Here is a 22,064-nt window from a genome sequence, read left to right as displayed (position 1 = left end):
TTATACACGTCCATATGTTTTATCGAGACGAATCCAACCTTTGTATGATACAATATCTACCGCAACGATACCTTGAGCGAGAAATCCACTATCCCTGTACCCTGATGGATCGAGCTGGTAGACAAGATATCGATATCGACACAGACATACGCCGGCGCATTCTCTTCCGTCAACCCACCACTCACCTCAATTAAAAAAGCCTTCTTCGAAGCCCATTCGCGCTTCAGTTGCGCCGCAGCCTCGCGCACTCCCTCGGGTGTAAAGTTATCCAACATAATAATATCAGCCCCAGCCCCAATCGCCGCATTAGCCTCCTCCACACTCCGACACTCGACCTCAACCTTGGTCGAAAACCCGCCAGTAGCCTTGGCCGCCTGCACAGCGCGCGGGATGGCCGCCGCAATAGACTCAATCGACGACGGGTCCGCAACGCCGCCATCTGCCGCAGCCCGGTTGTTGGCACAAGCCCAAACGTGGTTATCCTTTAGCATGGTCATTGAGCTCAAATCATGGCGATGCGGGTCGGCGCCACCAGCGAGCATCCCGTATTTCTCAACCAGCCGGAATCCAGGCGTTGTTTTCCTTGTACCGGCCAGTATACCGTTCCATCCCTGCGCACGCAACGCAGCGAGCATGGAGGCGCTCTTGCTGGCGATTCCTGAGCAACGGGCGAGGATGTTTAGCGCTACGCGCTCACCGAGTAGGATCTTGCGGATGGGGCCGCGGACGGTTGCGCAGTGTTGGATTGGGTTGATTGCTTCGCCTTCTTTGATGTGCCATTCGATTCTGGATAGGTTAGAGAGGTAGGGATTGTATTTGGGGGGTGGGAGTAGATGGAGTGGCTTACGTGCAGCCTAGTTGCGAGAAGACCTCGTCAAAGAATGGTACACCTGCGACGATGCCCTTGGATTGATCAGTTACTGTTCTTTCCGGATAGGAATTCCCTAGAGGCTCAGATCGCTTTACCTTGCTCTTTCCTAGTAGTCGGGCCTCGCCCTCTGACTCGCCAACGACAAAGCCGCCATAGTCCAGGCTAGGGCAGTCCTCTTCCAGCCAGGATGTTATGAAGCGCTTGTAGTTGCCGGGTAGTAGATGGCGCAGATCTCCGTGGGTCGAGGCCATTGTGAGTCGAGAAACAAATGAATTCAAGTTGGTGTTGATCTGCGAGTTCAAAGTTCCCCGCGCGGGGGTGAAGAGGCTCGGGTTGGCCCGGTACCTTTCCGATTGTGGCCGGAGGTCACGTGGGATTATACACGCATATAGTTACATTAACTAACTAGTTATCGTATCTTATTAGGATTACGTCATATAAAATGGGTAGTTAACTAGTTACCTCGTTTTTCAGAAGCCATATATAATAGTATGGCCCGGTTCTTGAGATTAAACAACTATCACACCAAGATACAATAGTATAAGCAAAGCCTAAATCATATATCTGTAACTCGAGTAAGTGGGTAGATAAAATAACGGGAATACGGCACACTAAGATCGTCACAACAGAAGATCGTTCTCGAAGGGAGTGGGTCAAGGGGAACTGCTTTCGAAGTATAAGAGATTCACATGTATAAAACAGAAAAGAATCCCGAGAAACACGGGCCGAGGATCCGGAACATTTTACGGAGACTTGGTTTCGGCAATTTTTTTTATTGTATGTTTATACCGGCGGCAATGCCGAGGCTCACCCGGAGATAAATCAAATATACAGAGCGTCTCCACTGTAAAAAAAAAAAAAAACACCTCTCAGGTACACTTATGTATACTCTTGATATTTGATATTCAATCCTTCCAGGCCTTGTAAACATTCTTGCAACCAAAGATCTCACCCTTCTTCAGTAGGACCATGGACCGCCATTCAGGCTCGTTAATTGCATTCACGAACCGGCTAGGTTCCACACAGAATCCAGCTCCCTCATGGTGCGCCGGCGCACCATTGATCGACGGCACATCAACGTACTTGCCAGTATAGAACTGGAATGCAGGCTCGGTGCTGTGCACCTCGAGATGCAGGCCCGTGCTTGCATTGCTAAACTGCGCCAAGCGGCGCAGAGGCAAGCCACGAGTGTCCAGTGGAATCTTGCTGGGATCGGTCTCCAACACAAAGACGTCGTCGATGTGTGCGCCCGTTGCGGTGAGCGTGAACGGGGTTGTCACGTCGCGTGGGAACTTGGCGATCCCACCTGAGGGGATACCCGTGCTATCGAGAGGGAGATAATCGCCTGTAGCAAGCTGGGCAGTGGTGCCCGAAATATCGGGGCCATCGCCGATGTTGAAGTAGCTGTGGGAGAGGTGGGGGGTCAGCGGGGAATAGCTCTAATTTTGAGAATGTCGTCATCAACTTTGAAGGGGCTTAGGATCTTTTACCTGTGGTTGGTGAGGTTGACGACAGTCTCCTCGCATTCATTGCCAATGAATTCGACCTCGTACTCAGCCGTCAGCACGGTCTTGGCGTCATCCTCCTTGCTGGCGGTGTACCACACGCGCACCTCGACGGTACCGGGATACCCCTCCTCACCATCTCTGCAGAGGTACTTGAACAGCAAGGCATCGTGACCATTGCGGTGGACGGTGTGTGGACCGTCAAAGATACGCTTACCCCAGCCCTTCTCACCACCATGCAGGGCATTAGGGCCATTGTTCTGGGTCAGTTGAATCTTCTGTCCATTCAGATCCTGAATCAGACCATCCTTGATGCGATTTGCAACGCGACCGATGGTGGCACCGTAATGCGGGGAGTTGTGCTTGACATAATCCTCTTGCGTGGGGAAACCCAACACGATATTCTTGCCGCCGACACGGAACTCTTGGATAATGGCGCCCAAAGGCAGGAAGGTGAATGCAGCTAGTTCGGGGGCGGGCATGATAGGCTTTGAGGGGAGGGGGGTTTCTAAGGTAGATGGAGGAAGGAAAGTTCACTCTTTTTTTAAGGTCGACATGACGTTTGCAACCCCGCAATCTACGGGATGAATCACCGAATATGACACCTTTCAATTATTTTTTTGTTTAGCATAAATGAGATTCAAGGCGTTAAGAGGTGTATAGCCTTGAGAGAGGGTCCTGATTTTGAAGGTGATTAGGCTAAAAGAGAGAGCTTTAGATTAACCGGTTGGATTAGGGTAAACCTCAACTCGTGACTTAATCCATATCAATCCCTCAGTTCAAAACTATATCAAAAGGTAAAAAAAAAAAAAAAAAAAGGTATGTATCAAATGGTATTCTCTCAAGTACTTTACACAATATAACGCATCAAGCGGACATAGCACGTCGGCGTTAGGATCAGCCAGCATCCGGTCGGAGGGAACGAGGTCCGGCGTCCGAAGGACTCTATACCCCGGACTCGTGTCGGCCCATATGAAAAAAGCAAAAAAGAAAAAGGAGACATGCCAAGTGTCCATTAATAATGGGCAGGTATTCCGTACTCCGTACATTGGCATTGGATTGGCATTGGATTGGCATTATAGGCAGGCATTTTCTTATATGGCCCCAAAGCATGGGGCTGTGTTTATACGACACTTGGCTATCAATATACAGTAAACATTTCGAATATAATATTTTCACATCGGAGCATTTGACCCATAAAGGGAAAATCGGGATTTCGGCGACTTATAAAGCAAGGTCTCACATAAGCAAAAATGGCTCAAGTGGAGATCAAAAGTAAGCCGCTGAGTCAGTTCATCAATAATCAGAAAAAAAACAGTTCAATAATCAAAAAAAAAAAAAAAAAAAATATTCCCGAATTATTCCCGTGTTAGTCAAGGTGGATCACGGCATTTTATTCCGTTGATCTCTTGGATCTTTTGGATCTTCTAGAATGTAACTTTCAATTGTAAATTAGACATGAAACTCCTTGTAGAAACCCATAAAAACCAATACTCCAAATCCCCGAACCCCCGAACCCCCGAAACCCGGTTTACTGTACAGCGGTAATTATCCCAATTGCGAGATCTGGTGGGGGAAAATAGCCCCAAAGAGAAAAAGAAAACACATGTATATAGTATACATGTATCACGTCATACGGCGTTAAAAGTCCCTAGAACGAAGGCTCAAATCGAGGTGATCTCCGTAGGATTCGGATTGAGGAACTGGTTGAAATCCTCATAATCGTTCTTGGAATCAAGATAGGACCCTTGAGACAGGCAATTCATGGGTACCTGGCGATTGAACATTGGTGACAGCTGTTGGTCGTCAAAGGGCATAGTGGAGTAATCCGTAGACATCAAATCCATCTCATCGAAAGGATTGAACCCGTTACTAGGCCACTGTTGTGGACCCTGCAGCGCCAGGGGGTTGACCACACCTTGCATAGACATGGGTTGGGCGAATTGCGGGGTGTTGGGCATCTGAGGCTCGGTCTTGATAGGCGCACGTGTCGTGGGACTATACGTTGGGGGCGTAGGCGGCATGTGCTGGGAGAACGCATCGGACGAGAAGCGCGAGCGGGGGGCGGGGGACTGGGGGCTATCGGAGCCACCGTCGGAGGATTCCTGGCGTTGCATGCCGGCGTTGGTGTGCCAGAGATCCTGCTGTAAGGCTTCGGGGTTCTCTTCGAAGCGCTCGCCCTTGGAGCCATCGAGGGCGCCAAGCCGCATGAGCAGGTCGTGGGTGAGTGGATGACCGTTGGGTTCGAGCTTCAACCGGTCCCCAGGCCAGCCTTCGCCTTCGATGTCGCGTCGGTATAGTTCCTGCAGGCCATGGACCAACCAGGATTGTTGCTGTTCCAGCATCTCAACGTATCTATATACGAATATATAGTTAGTATCTTCTTTTTAGGGTTTGAATATAGCCCTGTAGCTTACCCCTTCGGGTATACTTTATCATGCGCCTTTTTACGCTCTCCAAAGACACAGATGGCATTATCTGCCCGACAACGGGAACAAGGGCTGGACCCGTCACACTGTTCGGGGTCAGTGTCTGTTTTTTTTGGGGGGGGGGAAGGCCTTGGGGGTTTACATACCTTGGATTTCTTCAAACGACACCGATCACATGCTTTGCATACTCTTTTACGGACATTGCTATCCGAATGCGAGTGTTCCGAAGTTGGTGTTGATTGGCGAGCTGCCATTGTGAAGTCCAAGGTATGAAAGAAGAGAGAGAGAAGAGAGAGAGAAGAGGGGAATTTGAACCTATACTTCGGGAACGACGTCAAAGGTCAATGATATAATGGTAATCATTAACAGGTAATTTGAGATAAAGTAGACGGATGCAGTAAACCCTTGGGACTAAAAATTGAAAGATTAGAGAGGTCACTCCGTCATGGGCAGATGTGCCATATTATATTCCCAAAAAAAAAGAGGGGGGGGATTTGTCTGATTTGGGATATTTTTTTATTTTATTTTATAGAAGTCATGGACGTCTATCGGATCGAAGATCATAAATTACAGGACACTGCAAATACGGACCAAAATTACAGGATCAATCGGCATCTGCTGACGGAGCTCGGAGACTTTAAACTTGAGTGGACTACAATTCCGCCTATGATATTGGATTTTTTTTAGCATCTCAGGATATCCTATAGGATATTATACATATAAGGTATCAGAATAATGGAATATAATGAATTATCTTGGCAGCATAACCCTAGTATAAAAAAGAATTCGGCCCATGCCGAATTGCACCCGTCATGATCATATACTCCCGAGAATGTAATCCGTTACAAATATCTTACATTATTAGGTGATTCATGACCTCCAAAATCCATGACGTGACCATTCCCCAATAAGGAACTATGGCCCTTTTCATATTTTCAGACGACTTTTTAAATGGGCTAGACCACTCTGGAATATCTTTCTCTTCTCTTCCTATTTCCTCAAAAGCTTAGCTCAATACTTACTGCATTTGGAAATATGCGACGCACCTATATCCAATATCCAACCCATGGGAACTCGATCGGCTCCCGGGTATGACTTCGTGCGGACACACATTCCGACTCTTTTTTTTTTTTAGATGTTCCCCGACTATGCCCCAAAAAAATATGACGATATAGAACAATCTACAATGTACAATCTCAGTGAAAACACCAGAGCTGACAGACGCAACACCCTTGATAGCACTTGTGACCTGGTTCCTGCTTTTCGGTTCCGTGCTGAATTTCACTCTGTTCCTGACCTTGTTGGCCGTTTGGTTCCGTTGTCTTCCGTTTGATAAACTCCCATGCGCGACTTCGACGGGAAGGGTCTGCAATTGCGTCTGCAGTGGCTGGTAGGGTATGCAATGGTTCGCACTGGGGAGGAAGCGCACCCCGTTGGTTTTGGAGTCGGGCTTCGACAACGCGACGGACTAAATCTATCCAGTCATTAGCTCTACTCTCTTTGCGGACGGACAAAACGTCATACGGGCAAAGGTCTCCTCAATGTTGACCGTCTCACGAGCACTGGTCTCCATAAACCCGCAGCCGTGTTTGCGCGCATACACGAGTCCGTCGCGGGATGTCACCACGCGATCATCCTTGAGATCGCATTTGTTGCCCGCGACAATCTTAACTGGTGGCAGACCCAGTTGGCCTACATCCACTACACCTCCAGTCTTCTTTCCCAATTCGCGCAGTCGCTGGTTATCTTCGACACGTTGTTCCGCCTCCAGATGGATCATGTCCATGAAATGATCCAGCGTTTCCAGACTCGAGGGCTTGGTAATATCGTAAACCAGGAGGAAGGCGTCCGAGTTCAGGGTCGAGGCAGTCCATAACCCACGGTACTCCTCCTGACCAGCAGTATCGGTAATGGAAAGGACGTAGGGCTGGCCGTCAACGTTGCGGGTGACGGTATAGGAATCCTCTAGGCCCGATTAGAATTGAGAATGGCATTGGAAATAGGCGCGCAAATTACCGATAGTTGGATCATATCTAAAGAAAAATGAGAGATGAGCGTAATTATCCAAGGTTCAAGGGGGAAAAGGATCTCACTCGTGAACCCATTGACTACGGACCAGCCGCATGGTGATGGAGGATTTGCCTGAGTCCCGATCAGATCCCGATCGCGTGAAATCCGAGAATGTGGCACCGAATCACGGAGGTAGGAGATTCCCAGGAGATAATAAAAGTAACATACCGCATCCACCATCTCCACAGATGGTGATTGAGATCTTGTCCATGGCCGGACATTTGGAGAGGGAAGAGGGAGACAGAGGGGAGATTAATCTAAAGATATATAGGGGGTTTGATCAATATAGCCTACTCTATACTCGTATACTCCATGATTATTACTATCTCTCTCTCTCTCTCTCTCTCTTAATACCTAGTTAGGTATATTATTATTGATAACGTCCTATAATTATCATTGTGATATATCTCATGGGGCATTGAGTTTAACACGGGACATTTCTAACATTACTATACTATCATGAAATAAATAAAATGTATACACTATATACAAGATATACAATTCGAATAGAAGATAATAGAATGTATAGAGTAGATACAAACCAGACCAAACATGGGGGAATGTCAACTCTCCTGAAGAGTGGCGAGAACGGAGTACTTCTCCACATACACATTTTGTACTTTGGAGAGATCAACTCTTCTCTATTTCTCTTCTAACACATTGACTCTTACATCCACTCTATTTTGACCGAAATTCTCTCTGCCTAGGTCATCCCGCGATGGAACTCTATCTGGTGATATTTTAATCAATATGGACCACTTCACCTTGGAATTCGATGATGAACAGGGTCCCTCACAACCCTCCAACCCGTCATATCTGCCCGCCTTTTCCAATGGCAATTATGCCTTCGGCGCAATGCTACCCCAGGATGCAGATCTGCCTCTCCAGAACTTTGCACGATCACAGCCTTCGGATCTGGAACGGACTAATGTCATTCCCACATATGGGATTCCGAGCTCGGGGATCTCAATGCCATTGAATATGGACGCCACCGATGCCTATGCCTACGATATCCCAACCACATACCTGGCTACCACCATAGGGATGCCTCCGCATATCGATCATTCGCAGATTCAACCTACATACCCGTCCTTCCCCTCCATGACTGTACCCCGTTATTCTCAGCAGCTCGCCCCGCCAGCCCGCAAGGAACTATACGATAGCACAGACTCGACAGCCAATTTCGAGGATTCCGACTTTTCAGATCGCACCAGCGACTGGTCACACTTGCACCCGCAGGTGCAGGTACAGCGGGCTCAGCAACAACCTCCGGAGCGCCGCCTGCCTGCCCAGCCGTACCGTGTATCGCAACCGGTGCCTATTCAGCCCAAGAAGCCCGTGACTGCCAAAAGTGAGTTGTGCCCGTGCCTGGCACTCCCCCACTGGCTCTGGCCCATGGTATAACTGACGCGGGAACGCGCAAAATCCAGAGGATATCTCGCCGGGGCTCGAAAAGCCCGAGATTGGCAAAACTGAACATACCGGCATCTATTCGACGACTGGCTTTGACGTGCTGGGGGCGTTGGTATGTCTTTTACCGCATATGGAGAGTCTCCGACGAGATACTAACCTTATTCAGGGCCGTGTGGCTATGCGGCCCAACCCTAAAATTAACATTGGTGCGGTTGATCTCTCATGCGCCTTTGTGATGTGTGATATCTTGGCCGAGGATCATCCAATCGTCTATGTATCAGAGGCCTTTGAACGATTGACTGGGTATACTAAAGATGAAATCGTTGGCCGGAACTGTCGATTCCTCCAAGCGCCCGACGGGAAGATCAACGCCGGCGCCAAACGCACCTTTGTGGATGGACAGACTGTCTATCGGCTCCGGTCAACCATCGACGATCGCAGTGAGATCCAGGCCAGTATAATCAATTACCGCAAGGGTGGACAACCCTTCATGAACCTCATCACGATGATCCCCATCCAGTGGGATTCGGATGTGTGTCGGTACTACGTCGGGTTCCAGGTCGATCTGGTTGAAAAGCCCGATGCGGTGAGGGGAAGAAATCCTGGTATGTTTTACTGCATTCTTCGTGGCGAGTGTCGACTAACATTGCACAGATGGTAATTATAACATTAACTATCGGCGCGATCAGCTGCCACAGTATATAGTCCCACCACCAGATTTATACTCCTCACGACCAGACCTCGGGTTACGATATGGCCATGACGAAGTGACTACCATTCTCAACGCCATGGGTGCGGCTGGCAATGATGTCAACCGCCACTACCTGGATCGCATCCTGGTTGAGAACACCGACGATGTCATCCATGTGTTTTCATTCAACGGTGAATTCTTGTATCTGTCGCCCTCTTGCCACAAGATTCTAGAGTACGACCCGGTTGAGCTGATCGGCAAACCCCTATCCACCATCTGCCATCCCAGTGATATTGGTCCTGTAATCCGCGACTTGCGGGCGAGCACGACAACAGCTCCAATGAGTGTTGTGTATCGTATCAGACAAAAGCACAGAGGATATATGTGGTTCGAGAGTCACGGCGCGTGGCACATCAGCCCGACCCAGGGCCGGAGGCATCTTGTCATGACCGGCCGCCCACGACCCGTCTACACCTTGGATCAGATTGCCCGCCTGGGCTCATCTACGGCGCTGGCCGAGAATGATGTCTGGGCCAAGATTTCTTTGTCTGGTGTCATTCTGTTCGTTACGACCAAGGTGAAACCGGTGCTCGGTCGCTCGCCTGACGATCTGATTGGTAAAGGCCTACAGGAGATCATGGAGCCCGAGACTGGTGGCATTGCTACGATTACGCAAGCCCTGGAGGCAGCCCGTCATGGACAAGGAGCTGGCATGGCCACCACTACGAGCGGCAAAGAAACGGATGAACCATCCTCATTCAAACACCAGATGTGGCATAAGAAAGGCCATGCCATTTTAGCACATACCACACTGTACGCCGGCGATGCAGAGAAGGGAATCAAACCGACCTTCCTCGTCGCCCAGATCCGATTTGCTCGATCCTTCCCTCCATCCGCCACCGCCATCTCAGCCACCGAAGACAAAAGTCTCGGTGCGCTTACCGGCACCGCACGCAATGCAACGCTCACCGTCGATGATCCCGCACCGTCCCGCCAGTACGGCGCCCTTGGTCAACGCATGCCAGACCTATCAACCCTCATCGGCCTCAACGGTCTGCCCACTGGCAACCGCAGCATTTCACCCTATGGTAACCCAGATACCTTCTTTACAGAGCTCAATCCCACCCGCGGATCAAGCTGGCAGATCGAGCTACGCGAGCTAGAGAAGCAGAACCGCACTCTGGCCGATGAATTGCAACGCCTGCTGGCTCGCCGTAGGAAGCGTAAGCGCAAGCAGAGCGCTATGGCAGTCGAGAAGTTTTGCGCCATGTGTAGCACCAAGAACACCCCCGAGTGGCGGCGTGGTCCGAGTGGGAACCGGGATCTTTGCAATAGCTGCGGTCTGCGGTGGGCGAAGCAAGTCCGTGGCCAGGCGCAGGCGCAGGCCGCGGTCTCTTCTGCTACCGTTGACTGATGGTTAGTATATCAACTGTGTGGGTTGCTGGCTTGAATTTTTTTTTTTTTTTTTGGTGAAATTGATCTCCTCCGCTTGGAGGTTTCTTGATACCCCTTCCATTTGACTGTCGAAGTTGACATATGGTACATTTGAGCGCCTGGATTTTTCTTTCGTACACGTCTCGTTTTCATAGCCTTGTAAATTGAATATATAGAGAGAGAAAAGAACATGCCGGCTAAGACTGTAGGTTCTACGGGCTAGTAATAATAGCAAAAAAAACAGCTCTTTTATGAGTCGAAATGTTGGATATAATACAAAAGATCCCTAATAAACATCTACTGTTCAAGGAGAGACCTCTAGTCTAGCTTAAAAAGAATCTACAGCTTCTTGGACTTGTGACTGTTTCCACGAACAGTCAACCACTGCTCCAACCAGCGCCTCTCCAATCCCTCCACCCGTTTCCGGTCTTGGGTACCAGAAGAGACGTCCAAACCACCACGTTCCTCAACCGCAATCCGCACCTCGGCAGCACTCATAGCCGGAACTCCTTTACCAACACGAATCATCCCATCATCAATAGCCAGGTACTCGACATACCGCGCCAGCCGAGGCCGGTAGATCAAACCAGCAAGCGACTCGCCCGCAGTCTTATCATGACGTTTAACCAGACCAAAAACAGCACAGGCACGCAAGACATCAGCGGGGCTCGCACCAGCGACCCAGGCAGGGTCAGCAAAAGACCTAGCAAGAAGAGCCAACTGCTTCTCACTACCCGCCTTGAGCAAATGCACAGACCGATCCTTATTCCGAGCCACAAACACATCCAGCGCCGCAAGCTTGCGCGCCGTAGCAGCAACGCGTTCCTTCTCCACCTGCGAGGGCACACGACACGTCGCGGGTGTAATGGCAGAGCCGAAAATTGGGACGACCAGAGGTGTGAACTCGCCGCAGACAATTAGGATCAGCGTGAAGGGGATCATGCGGCGGCCATCGCGAGCTGAGCGGCGGACGAGCTGGAACTGCGCGCGGCCGAGCTTGAATTCTTGTGTTATTGATGACGCGCTGCGGTTGTTGTGTGTGCTCCGCGGCGGGGATATGGGGATGTAGGCAGGTAGGCCTAGTTTTCTCCGTAGAGGAAGTGAGGCACGATAGTTGTGGTAGACATTTTTCAGGCCCGTTTTGTAAAAGGTCAGGTATGCGCGGCCGAATTCGACATAGCGTTTTAGTTTATCTGCTGCGCCTGCAGAGGGGTTTAGGGGAGATGGAGTTGTGAGAAGGGCAGGGAGGGTGCTGATTGGAGGATTTATTTCAGTTTTGGAGGGAATTGAGACGGTTGTTGTAGGGGGTGGTGATGGGGAGGGTCGGCGGGATTGGTGGCTCGGGGCGGAGGTTGAGAAGAGGTGGGATTGCGCGCAAATGGGCAATTTCGAGTAGAAACGAGAGTGGTTCCAAGGCTGCAATTGCGTATGGAGCACTCGCTGGCCCCGAGTTATGCCGGCCATTGTTGAGGTGGTGAGAAAAGATGAAATCAAAGTTGATTATTGCACATGTTATTAGTTGTTGACACCTTAGGCATAAATATCAAGATGCGAGTTGATGCCCAGGGACCAAGAGAATCAAAATACCATCTACTACTATAGTACCGAGGGATAAGAGTTTGATCATGGCATCTCTCATTGTTTCAGGTGGACTGAAAAAAACAAAACAAAAACGCAATTCGTAAGTGCTATATATACTCGAACTATTTTGTAAGGTAATGTACATCTTGAATGCAAGACAAGATCTATTCCTCTGCATGGACCTCAATGTTTTCGATGAGCCCGTTGCCCAACCGTGCAATCTCGTTCAGAATAGCAGTCTGGTTGATTACGACCTCGCCCTCTGTGTCACCTGGGGCGGTCGAATACGCCGTCTTCAGGTTCCAGGTTCGTGACTTCAGGGTCTGCGGGTTCCAAAGGCCAGCAATCACTGCACAACGATCGTCTCCGTGGAAGAGCAAAATGCTCTGGCTGTAACAGGCTTGGACATCACAGACAAACGACTTGATGGTCTGCATCATTCCAGCACGGGGTTCGGCCAAGTTCTTGTACTTGGGTGCCGAGGAACCGTTGAACAGCTTTGGGCGAAGATGGATAACAAAGTCATAGGGAGCAAGCGAGGTATCAAACAGCTCGGAAACATCCATATCGTGGGTCTTGCTTCGTAGCAGGCTTACTGCTGCTTTGGCTAGGCTGGACATCCGAGCAGCCACGACCTTCGAAGGCATCTCGTATTGGGTCCAGGTCACTCCTTCAGTATCGAGGTCGGAGGCGACGAACAGGGCCAGACTGTTCATCGCAGGGTCGATGCTGCGCCAGGCTGTGAAGCGAGTGCGGATATTTTCCGTCACTTGTGGGGTGAGTTCACCTCCCAGGTCAACAACGAACGGCTCCTGCTGCCAATCCCACCGAGAGAGGGAGTGGAGAGTCCTCAGGAATCCGGTCATGACAGACGAAGGACATTCCCAGGGGTTAGGTTGAGTGAAGGTGCGAATGACCAGCAATTCAATCAACTCGTCGCTGATTTGGGCAGTAAACAGGTGAGAATTAAACCATTGTTTGGTGAGACGAATGGTGGGCGACAACAAGGGGAAGCGTGTGCACAGACTTCGGAGTGCCTGTGTCAAGCGCGGAGTTTGGACAAACGTTTTCTTGTAGGCGAAGAGGGCATAGGCGGCCTCTTCTCGTTCTCGGGGACTCAGATTTCGGTCCTTGAGATTGCGCTCGAGTAGGATCTGTTCACGCTCGTGGTGAATCCTCAACCGGAACAACATGCCAGAGGAATGGGGAATTTCCAAATACGCATTGTTGATCACCTTGCTCGATTCGTTTTCGAGGCCTACACGGCAAGACGAAGCAGCACCCGATGATTCCAGAGAGTCCCCAATCTTCAAAAGGAACGCAACCTTGGTCATTTGGATAGCGGCAAAATCATCAGGCCAACGTGAGGAGCTTTCAAACTGAAGAACAACGTCGGTGGCTCCCGTTGGCCTAAGGGAGGTGTAACGAAGAAGCGAACTGGCCGGGGCCAAGTGACGAACTTCCAGTGGCACCTCATCCATGCCACGAATAGACTTCTCAAGATTCTTAAAGGCTTCATCAATTGACTGGAAAGCAGGGCTGGAGTATGCCAGAATACCATCGCCATGCTCTTTGAGAAGCTCGTCGTATTCATCACCAACAAATGCGAATTCATCAGTGGTGATCTTGAAGTGCCGTTGGAGTATGTACTCCAAAATCTGATAGATGATAGATGTCTCCGATTCGTCAGACCACACAAGACTCTCCAGGATGCTGCCATCCTTGAATCGTCGAAGCTCCGACTTTTCACCCCAGAAAGCTTGGAACGAGGCAGACTCCTCTTTTTCTTCTGCAGCCGGACCGTGGTCGACAATTCGTCCAACATTTTCAGCATTCAACAACAGTCCTACAGACACACCCTGGCTCGACCGCTTGGGCTGCTTGGATTTAACTGACCACGAATCAATGGCATGGCTAACGATAGAGACAAGTTTGACTCTGTCCCCCAGAGCCCGGGAAAGAACATTAAACAAAGCATTCTGTTCGTGAAGAGCGCGGAGCGTGTCTCCATTGAATGACTTGGGGAATGAAATCAAACGGTCAAATCTGAGGGCTGGTTCGTTGACCTTGAGAATGAAAACCTTATCGAAGTTGTCCTCCCGTGACTCGTTGAGCATTTTTAGGGTGATGGCGGCTTCGTGACGCAGTGTTGTGTATGACCAAGGCGTCATTTTGTAAAGAATGTTCAACCCTCTGCGGCCATCAAAGACAACAGGCACCCCGGAAGGAACTGGGACCTCTTGGCCGAAGAATAGAGGAGTGGTCAAATCTCTGCCGGCCAAAAATTGGATGGTGGCCTTGAAAATCTGGTAGCAGCTGTATGATGGTAGCAGGACCGGTTGTCCAGCCGGACCACCGCCTTCAAACAGTAAAGACAGAAGTACAGTCCATTCGAAACCACCAAAGCCTCCATTCTGGAAGGGGGTATGGAAGCCACGTTGTTGCAGCCAAGTGCGGCCAAGAATGCAAGCATCGCTGAATGAATCGCACTTTTTGGAGGCCGAGTAGATAGACTTGTGATAGAGAGAAACTGTGGCATCGGAACGGAGGCTGGCATTGTAATACGAGGTCGGTTCGCCGATCTCCGAGTTATTCGAGGCCTGGCGGATATTGCTTTTCAGGGGAAGCGTTCTTGTGATCGGAAACAACGTAGGATCGATTGCGGTCAGAATTCGGATTGTAGGCCTGGATGATTCGGCTTTACGCGGTTCCAACAAGATGAGAGGACGGAGACTGTCTCCATCCTGAGGGGCAAATTTGATATCAAGCCCGAGGGTGTTCGCGAGGTCTTGAATTCCAGCGGCCACGCACGCGATATAGTAGGCCCGCTTGTGGAAGTATCTGAAGTTGACGTAGTCCTTCTCCTGGAAGAGCGAGCTTGGCATGGTGACTGCCAGATCAATTGGGCGCGACTCCAAAGTGCGAGCACCTGTCTTTAGCGCAAAGCTACCTACCACGTTGATGTTCGCTGGCTTTGCGTATGCCATGCTGTATTTGACATCCTTGCTCGGCCGAGGCTCAGGCCATGGAACGACCAGACCAGAAGCGCGTAACTCCTTCTCGGCATCGGGGACAGATTGCGGAGACTTTTCGGGCAGGCTTTCAATGGCAGTTTTGATCTTGTGTAGTGTTTCCTGAACCTTTGAGACTTGCTTGCTGTAGTTAGGTCTCAATCCTGCCAGCAGATCGTCCATTTGCAGCTTGAAGAAACTGGACTTGTAAAAGCCGCTGGCCATTGCAAGCTCTGCGGAGCGCTCATCTTTGCCTCGAGTCGGGTTTCGCTTCTCGGTCACTTTCGATGTCTGTTTCGTTGAAGAGCTAGTAACAGCATTCTCCGGGGAAGGACTGAGCTTCCTGCGCTTGGATGTGTGGTCCGACATTTCGTGAGCGTAGCAGTTGTTACTGTAGAGGCCGAGATTTTTTTTTTGGCGATAACGGTATTGTATCTGGTACGGTATTGATGACTCATTTGTAATTTATCAGGTACCCGGAGCATCGCCGAAATCGCAGTGGAGAGAGGTATGGCATCATTTACAACCTTAAGAGAAACTCTTTTTTTCCTTTTTCATTCATTTTGAAGCGAATCTCTACAATAGATCCTACATTTTCTCGTGGTTTCTAATCTCAATTGAAAATGTTGCAGGCTTTGGGAGGACCTGTGCCTCCAAACACTGATCATGTATGGTTGAGTCCCCGCAACCCCTCCATGACTCTTCTAACATTTACAAGGCCGTCAGTGTATCGCTTCCAACATGGAGAGAAAATGTTGGCTACGAAGAAGGAGAAGATTGGGTTATAAAGAAGATGCAATGCGGATATCCTCGATTCTTCGTCCATCCTATTATCCAAAAGCTCGCCCAGGAGATTGTTCGCCGAGTCGGTGACCCCAACCTCGAGTCTGCAACCCTATTCGCATCGGTGAAGCCAGCGCGCATCTGTCACTCCTTTTTGCTTAGCAAAATCCCCGCAGAGCAGGCATACAAAGCACGGATTATCAACTTCGTCCCATCCCCACATACCGAAGCCGGATCAACAGTGACGTCTTCTCTGTCGTGTGTTATTTACCCAAAAGAATACGCATCCATTACCAAGCAAGTATGGCAACACTCAGGCAATGGCATCTCCAGTCGACGAGGTGAGTTCTGCCTTGGAGCATTGGAGGATGGGTTTTTGGTGGAAGACAAAGGCTTTGCGACTGCGGAGTCAATCTCCCAGCGTCCTTGCAAGGGACCCCGCAGATACCAAAGCGTCGGTGGAGCGAGAAAGGGCTCTGTTGGCGGATCTCCTCCCAAATCAAACACCGAAGACGGTCGCGACTATGCTCAATTTATTGAGGAGCGGTTTGGCCGAAACCTCAGCACCTCTCTCGCCAATCAGGCCAAGCTGGCTGTTCGCAAACGTATTGCGGGTGTCTTGACAGCCGATGTTGAACTACCAGAGGCCCTGGAGGCAGCTTCATCGGAAGGTCGAGTCGCCGGAATCTCTGAAGAGGATGTCCTTCTTTACCCTTCGGGCATGAGCGCCATCTTTAACGCTCACCAGGCCTTACTTGCTACTAGAGGCGATTTACCGTCAATTTGTTTTGGTTTCCCTTACACGGATACACTGAAGATTCTCCAAAAATGGGGGCCAGGCTGCGTATTCTATGGCCACGGCTCCTCGGAAGATCTGGATGATCTGGAATCTCGATTGAAGGCTGGTGAGCGTTTTCTTGGGCTTTTTACGGAGGCACCAGGTAACCCTCTTCTGAAAACACCGGACCTCAAACGAATTCGCGCTTTGGCAGACCAGTATGGCTTTGCCGTGGTGGTCGACGAAACCATCAGCAACTTTTTGAACATCAATGTTTTGCACCTGGCAGACATAGTTGTCAGCAGCTTGACCAAAATTTTCAGCGGAGATAGCAACGTCATGGGAGGAAGTGCTGTGCTCAACCCTCACGCACAGTATTATGAAGCTATCAAGGAAACCTATAACCGGGACTACGAAGATATCTACTGGGCAGAGGATGCCGTTTTCCTGGAGAGAAACAGCCGTGATTTTATCTCTCGCATTGAACAGATCAATGCTACCTCTGAGAACATTACAGCTATGCTCAAGGAGTCCCCGCTGGGCAAGTATCCATTTCCTTTGAGTGGGAGTTATACTAACAATCTCACAGTCAAAGAAGTTTACTACCCAAAATACAGCCCCACGAAACCACTATATGATAGCCTCCGTAATGCCAATGGTGGTTATGGTGGTCTTTTCTCTGTCACGTTCCACTCCCAAGCCGAGGCGGTTGCCTTTTTTGACACCATCGAGGTTTTGAAGGGACCCAGTCTTGGGACCAACTTTACGCTGAGGTGAGTACGCAGGCGCTCCTGTCTTGGGTTTTGCTAACTTTTCAGCTCTCCGTACGTCCTCCTGGCTCATTACGGTGAATTGGACTGGGTATGTACACCGCTCGCATGTTGACCAGACCCTAGCTAACATATGTCAGGCGAGATCCTTCGATGTCGATCCGGATCTAGTAAGAATCAGTGTTGGATTAGAAGAGGTATCTGATCTGCGTGCCAGGGTACAACTGGCCTTGGACGCAGTGCAAAGTGTTCGGCAAGCAAGTGCATAGTCTATCCCAGTTCAATCAAAGCTAGCTTGTGAATTCTACACAAGGACTTGGACTTTTTCTGTTTCTGGGATATCCAAATCCGTAAAATTGAGGTAGATCACACGATATAAAGCAGAATGCCATAGCTTCTCACACTGTACTAGAAGAAAACGAGATCCTGCTCCGAGCCCTTCACTGTCCAACGCCAATCAGAAACAGCTTAACCTGCTAAAACGTACGATCTAGCGGATCATCCCCTATGATACTCACGGCCTGGCTTGTAACGCCCAGGTCTCCACTGGCAGTCTTTCTCAAAGCCTGTCGCATGGTTTCTACATTGAGATCTCCCCCAAAAACTGGAAGAGACGGGACTTTGGGTAGTACTAGCAGTAGGGAACCGAGTGGGAGACATATCAGGCCCCCTAAAGGAGGTCGCAATGCTTGTTGGCGGGGAAGTGCCAAGCCCATGCGAAGAAGATGGAGAGCGCAATGGAGATGAGGATTGGTTGAAATCTCCTAGGCGCTCCCGAGATATTACGCCAGGGTGAGCTTCATTTGTTTCTGCATGCTCGGCATTGACAACGTCGGCAAAGGAAATAAAGCTCAGCCGACGTACATCTGTCGTGTCCAGTGCTCCATAACTGGACGAGAGTTCATCTGCATCGGCCTGGCCCAAAAGATGATCAATGCCTGATGATGACATCGATTGCTCCCCCGATGCACCACCCGCTGACTGATGTAGGCTATGTGTGACAATCTCGACCGAATCTGGATCGAGGCGGTCATCTGTGATGGCGGCCGAGGATGCTTCTAGGACAGGTGGAATATAGTTCTCGGTTCGAATATGCGCAGGTGTTGAAGGCGACGCCTGTGCTGGCACTATATCTTCCTGCACATCTCGTTCGAATATCTGAGACGCGGGGGAATGTATACGGGGCGGCAGATACGATGAGCTTTCGGGCGAGGGTTGTCTCATGTATTTAGTCGAATCATTTGGGGTTTGCAGAGCTTCGGATGATCTTCCAGGTGATATGCAGCCTGTGTCGATTTGATTCTTGTCCCATGTGAATGCAGCAGGCTTCGGGGCTCGTGTGCTCGTTCCCGTGTTTGGCTTCTGATCTGTCTGAACTGTAGAGTCCGACATTGCGATAAAATGAACTATCAAAATCCGGTCATCAAGAAAGTAGATTGGGAGGTTAGTAAAGTCTCAATGATGACATGAGACACGAGACCAGGTGACAGGTCCCGTAGGGTAAATACTTTTGTATCCGGTACTTTTGTTTGAGCTGTGATGAGAAGGACATCCGGAGTACTGGATACATTTAAATACGGTATTGTAAATACTGGCCAGGGGGGGTCACGAGACCAGGGGAAAAAGTTCGGGTTCGAAGCGCGAGAGATGCCAACACGTCCAGTCCTTCAGCCCCAAGTTCAGTGTTACCTTTAGGTCGGTTTACCACTATAAACAATATCTATGAAGTTTTATTAACACTTTCTTTTCTATTGTTCCAGTTTCTGATCAATTTCGTCCCCTCCAATTGACCAGAACAATGGCGACTTTCCTTGCCGCGACGAAGCGGCCCTTTCTCACATTGCCATTCCTTGTTCCCTCCTTGTCGGATTCTATGGCACTAGGATTTCGCCGAAACCAATCTTCATACCGACGAACCAAGCAGCGACTACGTGTGAAGCCAGACTCCTCATTTGACCCATCTAACTTGAGTCACGATCACATTATCCACAATCCGCCATCTAGTGCTCCGAATGCCTACCACACCCCATCCAAATTCTTGCCTGCCGATGATGTTCGGAAAGCATCTATCCTTTCTTCCACCGTGACCCCTAACGCCGACGATCTTCCCGGTGTCTACAAGTCTATGCCCGAAAGAAAATACCACCTCACCCCTTCAGACATTGAAGAAATCCGCAATCTCCGCATGAATGATCCCATGACCTGGAGCCGAAACAAGCTCGCCAAACGTTTTGACTGCTCGCCCGTTTTTATTGCCATGGTCTGCCAGGCTAGCCCAGAGAAGAGAGAGATCCAGGCCCGAATCTTGGAGGCCGTGCAATCGCGATGGGGACCTAAGCGCCGCATGGCCAGAGAGGACCGTGAACTGCGGCGGGAGGCCTGGGGCCGAGACGCATAGAGCAACTCACAAACTGCTTTGTAAAGAAAATCCATGTATTCTAGCTTCAGCATTGTTTATGTATTCCATACCATATCTTCTACAGGCCAAAAGAACGTAGAAATCCATAAAATAAGCGAAATATATGTATGTCTCAGTCGAAAGGCAGCTAATATAGTCCCTCCGGGTCCCTGTAACATCTCTACTGTGTGATAGGACCGAAAAAAATTACGTGATAAGAAGTCACCTCTGGACTCTCTCCGGTTACCTCAGGGCAAAGACGGCAATGCCCCTCTTTCCCCTTCGCGTTCCATTTAAGGCTTTTTCTTCTCGATTTTCTCCAGCTATTCGTGCACCTCTCACCTCTCGTCGCTTCTTCTACGGCCATATCAGTGATTCCAAAATGGCACCCCAGTTGGAGCCCTTTTTCAAGCAGTAAGTATGCTTATTGCCAGAAAGAGAATTCCACTGACTGTCAACAAGGGTCGATGACTCGTCCAACGACTTCATCGAGCGTATGTAACACGGCTTTTCTTCCCAAGGTTCTCGCTGATTCTAGTCAAGGTCTACGGAAGGCGGTTGCGATCCCATCTATCTCAGCTCAAGATGAGAACCGACCGGATGTGTTCCGCGTGAGTTTTCCAGCAGACGTACAAATGCAGGGTCTAATATTTCCAGATGGGCCAATTCCTTGCCGACGAACTCACAGCTCTTGGGGCCGAGGTCGAACAACGACCATTGGGCAAGCAGCCTGGCAAAGAGCACCTCGAGCTCCCACCTGTGGTTGTTGCGAGATACGGTAACGATAAGAACAAGCGCACCATTCTGGTCTACGGGCACTACGATGTGCAACCTGCTCTAAAGGAAGATGGATGGGACACCGAGCCCTTTGAGTTGACCATTGATGAGAAGGATCGGATGTATGGCCGTGGCTCAACCGATGACAAGGGTCCCGTTCTGGGCTGGCTCAATGTCATCGATGCCCACCGCAAGGCTGGTATCGAATTCCCCGTCAACTTGTTGTGCTGCTTCGAGGGAATGGAGGAGTACGGATCTGAGGGTCTGGATGACTTCATTCAGGCCGAGAGCAAGAAGTACTTCAAGGATACAGACGCCGTATGTATCTCTGACAACTACTGGCTCGGCACTGAGAAGCCCTGCCTCACTTACGGTCTACGCGGCTGCAACTACTACTCCATCAGCATTTCCGGCCCCGCCCAAGACCTGCACAGTGGTGTCTTTGGTGGCTCTGCTCACGAGCCCATGACTGATCTGGTGAACGTCTTATCCAAGCTGGTTGACCCCCAGGGTAACATCCTCATTCCGGGTCTCATGGACCTGGTGGCTCCCCCTGACTGAGGAGGAGCAGACTCTCTATGGAAACATCAGCTACACTATGGATAACCTCCACGAGTCGTTGGGTTCCGAGACAGGTATTCACCCCACCAAGGAGCGTACTCTGATGGCCAGATGGCGTTACCCCTCTCTGTCCATCCACGGTATCGAGGGCGCTTACTCGGCCCCCGGTGCTAAGACGGTCATTCCCGCCAAGGTCATTGGTAAATTCTCCATCCGTACCGTGCCCAACATGGAGAGCGCCGATGTGAACAAGCTGGTCTTCGACCACATCAAGGCTGAGTTCGCCAAACTGAACAGCAAGAACACTATGGATGTTTGGCTGCAGCACGACGGCAAGTGGTGGGTCGCCAGCCCCAAGCACTGGAACTTCTCGGCTGCTGGCAAGGCTGTTCAGCAGGTATTTGGAGTCGAGCCTGATATGACTCGCGAAGGTGGAAGGTATGACTCTCTTCTTCCATTAAACAATATATTTTCACAGCTAACCATCGATAGTATTCCTGTCACATTGACCTTCGAGCAAGCCACCGGCAAGAACGTCTTGCTCCTCCCCATGGGAAGCTCGACTGATGCCGCCCACTCTGTGAACGAGAAGCTTGACAAGAAAAACTACATTGAGGGAACCAAGCTTCTGGGAGCTTACCTGCACTACGTTGCCGAGGAGCCTACCTCTTCGTAAATATAGTATAATCATTGATTCGATATTTCTTCTGCTACTTCAAGTCTTTTTTTTACCAATACACAAGCCATTTCATCAATAACACTTGGAATAACATATGTATTACATATATATCACACAGGGAGGACATTAGGAGGGAGAATATAGCTATCCCCGTATTCGAAAAGGGTTGATTACTTATATTGCGCTACTTTGGGGGGATATTAAGAACCCCATGAAGCACAGCCAACATAAAAAGTTGACTAGGCAAGGAGCCACCAAGAAAAGTCTAGGAAAATGAAGATAAAAATGCATCAAGAGCAAGACGCCGTCAAGT

The 22,064-nt window shown here is 49.9% G+C and overlaps 12 protein-coding genes across 12 annotated transcripts; 5 read left to right on the top strand and 7 right to left on the bottom strand.

The window, feature by feature from the left end:
- Positions 1-56: 56 nt before the first annotated feature.
- Positions 57-1,122, bottom strand: N7447_009114 (nicotinate-nucleotide diphosphorylase (carboxylating); the record flags this gene model as incomplete). Its single annotated transcript, XM_057233376.1, has 3 exons — positions 57-786; positions 848-903; positions 967-1,122. 3 exons carry the CDS (start codon positions 1,120-1,122, stop codon positions 57-59), a joined length of 942 nt encoding a protein of 313 aa, XP_057082918.1.
- A 654-nt stretch (positions 1,123-1,776) lies between these two features.
- N7447_009113 (Glycoside hydrolase-type carbohydrate-binding subgroup) lies at positions 1,777-2,858 on the bottom strand (the record flags this gene model as incomplete). The annotated part of the gene is made up of 2 exons (XM_057233375.1): positions 1,777-2,275; positions 2,362-2,858. 2 exons carry the CDS (start codon positions 2,856-2,858, stop codon positions 1,777-1,779), a joined length of 996 nt encoding a protein of 331 aa, XP_057082917.1.
- Positions 2,859-4,040: 1,182 nt separating this feature from the next.
- N7447_009112 (Zn(II)2Cys6 transcription factor domain-containing protein) lies at positions 4,041-5,059 on the bottom strand (the record flags this gene model as incomplete). Its single annotated transcript, XM_057233374.1, has 3 exons — positions 4,041-4,731; positions 4,794-4,891; positions 4,952-5,059. The coding sequence occupies 3 exons, from the start codon at positions 5,057-5,059 to the stop codon at positions 4,041-4,043; spliced, it is 897 nt and encodes a 298-aa protein (XP_057082916.1).
- Positions 5,060-6,001: 942 nt separating this feature from the next.
- Positions 6,002-6,930, bottom strand: N7447_009111 (putative RAS small monomeric GTPase; the record flags this gene model as incomplete). Its single annotated transcript, XM_057233373.1, has 4 exons — positions 6,002-6,279; positions 6,330-6,770; positions 6,822-6,838; positions 6,899-6,930. 4 exons carry the CDS (start codon positions 6,928-6,930, stop codon positions 6,002-6,004), a joined length of 768 nt encoding a protein of 255 aa, XP_057082915.1.
- A 695-nt stretch (positions 6,931-7,625) lies between these two features.
- lreA (uncharacterized protein) lies at positions 7,626-10,393 on the top strand (the record flags this gene model as incomplete). The annotated part of the gene is made up of 4 exons (XM_057233372.1): positions 7,626-8,226; positions 8,306-8,400; positions 8,455-8,893; positions 8,943-10,393. The coding sequence occupies 4 exons, from the start codon at positions 7,626-7,628 to the stop codon at positions 10,391-10,393; spliced, it is 2,586 nt and encodes an 861-aa protein (XP_057082914.1).
- Positions 10,394-10,752: 359 nt separating this feature from the next.
- N7447_009109 (uncharacterized protein) lies at positions 10,753-11,877 on the bottom strand (the record flags this gene model as incomplete). Its single annotated transcript, XM_057233371.1, has 1 exon — positions 10,753-11,877. The coding sequence occupies one exon, from the start codon at positions 11,875-11,877 to the stop codon at positions 10,753-10,755; it is 1,125 nt and encodes a 374-aa protein (XP_057082913.1).
- A 281-nt stretch (positions 11,878-12,158) lies between these two features.
- On the bottom strand, positions 12,159-15,374 carry N7447_009108 (rRNA-processing protein UTP22; the record flags this gene model as incomplete). The annotated part of the gene is made up of 1 exon (XM_057233370.1): positions 12,159-15,374. One exon carries the CDS (start codon positions 15,372-15,374, stop codon positions 12,159-12,161), a length of 3,216 nt encoding a protein of 1,071 aa, XP_057082912.1.
- A 254-nt stretch (positions 15,375-15,628) lies between these two features.
- Positions 15,629-17,605, top strand: N7447_009107 (cystathionine gamma-synthase; the record flags this gene model as incomplete). Its single annotated transcript, XM_057233369.1, has 4 exons — positions 15,629-15,673; positions 15,724-17,339; positions 17,385-17,427; positions 17,477-17,605. The coding sequence occupies 4 exons, from the start codon at positions 15,629-15,631 to the stop codon at positions 17,603-17,605; spliced, it is 1,833 nt and encodes a 610-aa protein (XP_057082911.1).
- Positions 17,606-17,744: 139 nt separating this feature from the next.
- Positions 17,745-18,728, bottom strand: N7447_009106 (uncharacterized protein; the record flags this gene model as incomplete). The annotated part of the gene is made up of 3 exons (XM_057233368.1): positions 17,745-17,779; positions 17,824-17,916; positions 17,969-18,728. The coding sequence occupies 3 exons, from the start codon at positions 18,726-18,728 to the stop codon at positions 17,745-17,747; spliced, it is 888 nt and encodes a 295-aa protein (XP_057082910.1).
- Positions 18,729-19,134: 406 nt separating this feature from the next.
- N7447_009105 (mitochondrial 54S ribosomal protein mL58) lies at positions 19,135-19,734 on the top strand (the record flags this gene model as incomplete). The annotated part of the gene is made up of 1 exon (XM_057233367.1): positions 19,135-19,734. One exon carries the CDS (start codon positions 19,135-19,137, stop codon positions 19,732-19,734), a length of 600 nt encoding a protein of 199 aa, XP_057082909.1.
- Positions 19,735-19,999: 265 nt separating this feature from the next.
- Positions 20,000-21,072, top strand: N7447_009104 (Cys-Gly metallodipeptidase dug1; the record flags this gene model as incomplete). Its single annotated transcript, XM_057233366.1, has 4 exons — positions 20,000-20,148; positions 20,197-20,228; positions 20,278-20,345; positions 20,392-21,072. 4 exons carry the CDS (start codon positions 20,000-20,002, stop codon positions 21,070-21,072), a joined length of 930 nt encoding a protein of 309 aa, XP_057082908.1.
- A 37-nt stretch (positions 21,073-21,109) lies between these two features.
- N7447_009103 (uncharacterized protein) lies at positions 21,110-21,748 on the top strand (the record flags this gene model as incomplete). The annotated part of the gene is made up of 2 exons (XM_057233365.1): positions 21,110-21,510; positions 21,565-21,748. 2 exons carry the CDS (start codon positions 21,110-21,112, stop codon positions 21,746-21,748), a joined length of 585 nt encoding a protein of 194 aa, XP_057082907.1.
- Between the last annotated feature and the right edge of the window lie 316 nt (positions 21,749-22,064).

The sequence above is a fragment of the Penicillium robsamsonii genome (assembly GCF_028829455.1).
Source record: "Penicillium robsamsonii strain IBT 29466 chromosome Unknown utg000005l_segment0_segment0, whole genome shotgun sequence".
NCBI classification, from domain to species: domain Eukaryota; kingdom Fungi; phylum Ascomycota; class Eurotiomycetes; order Eurotiales; family Aspergillaceae; genus Penicillium; species Penicillium robsamsonii.
Note: the sequence above shows the minus strand (reverse complement) of the source record. Positions and strands in the feature narration are given on the sequence as shown.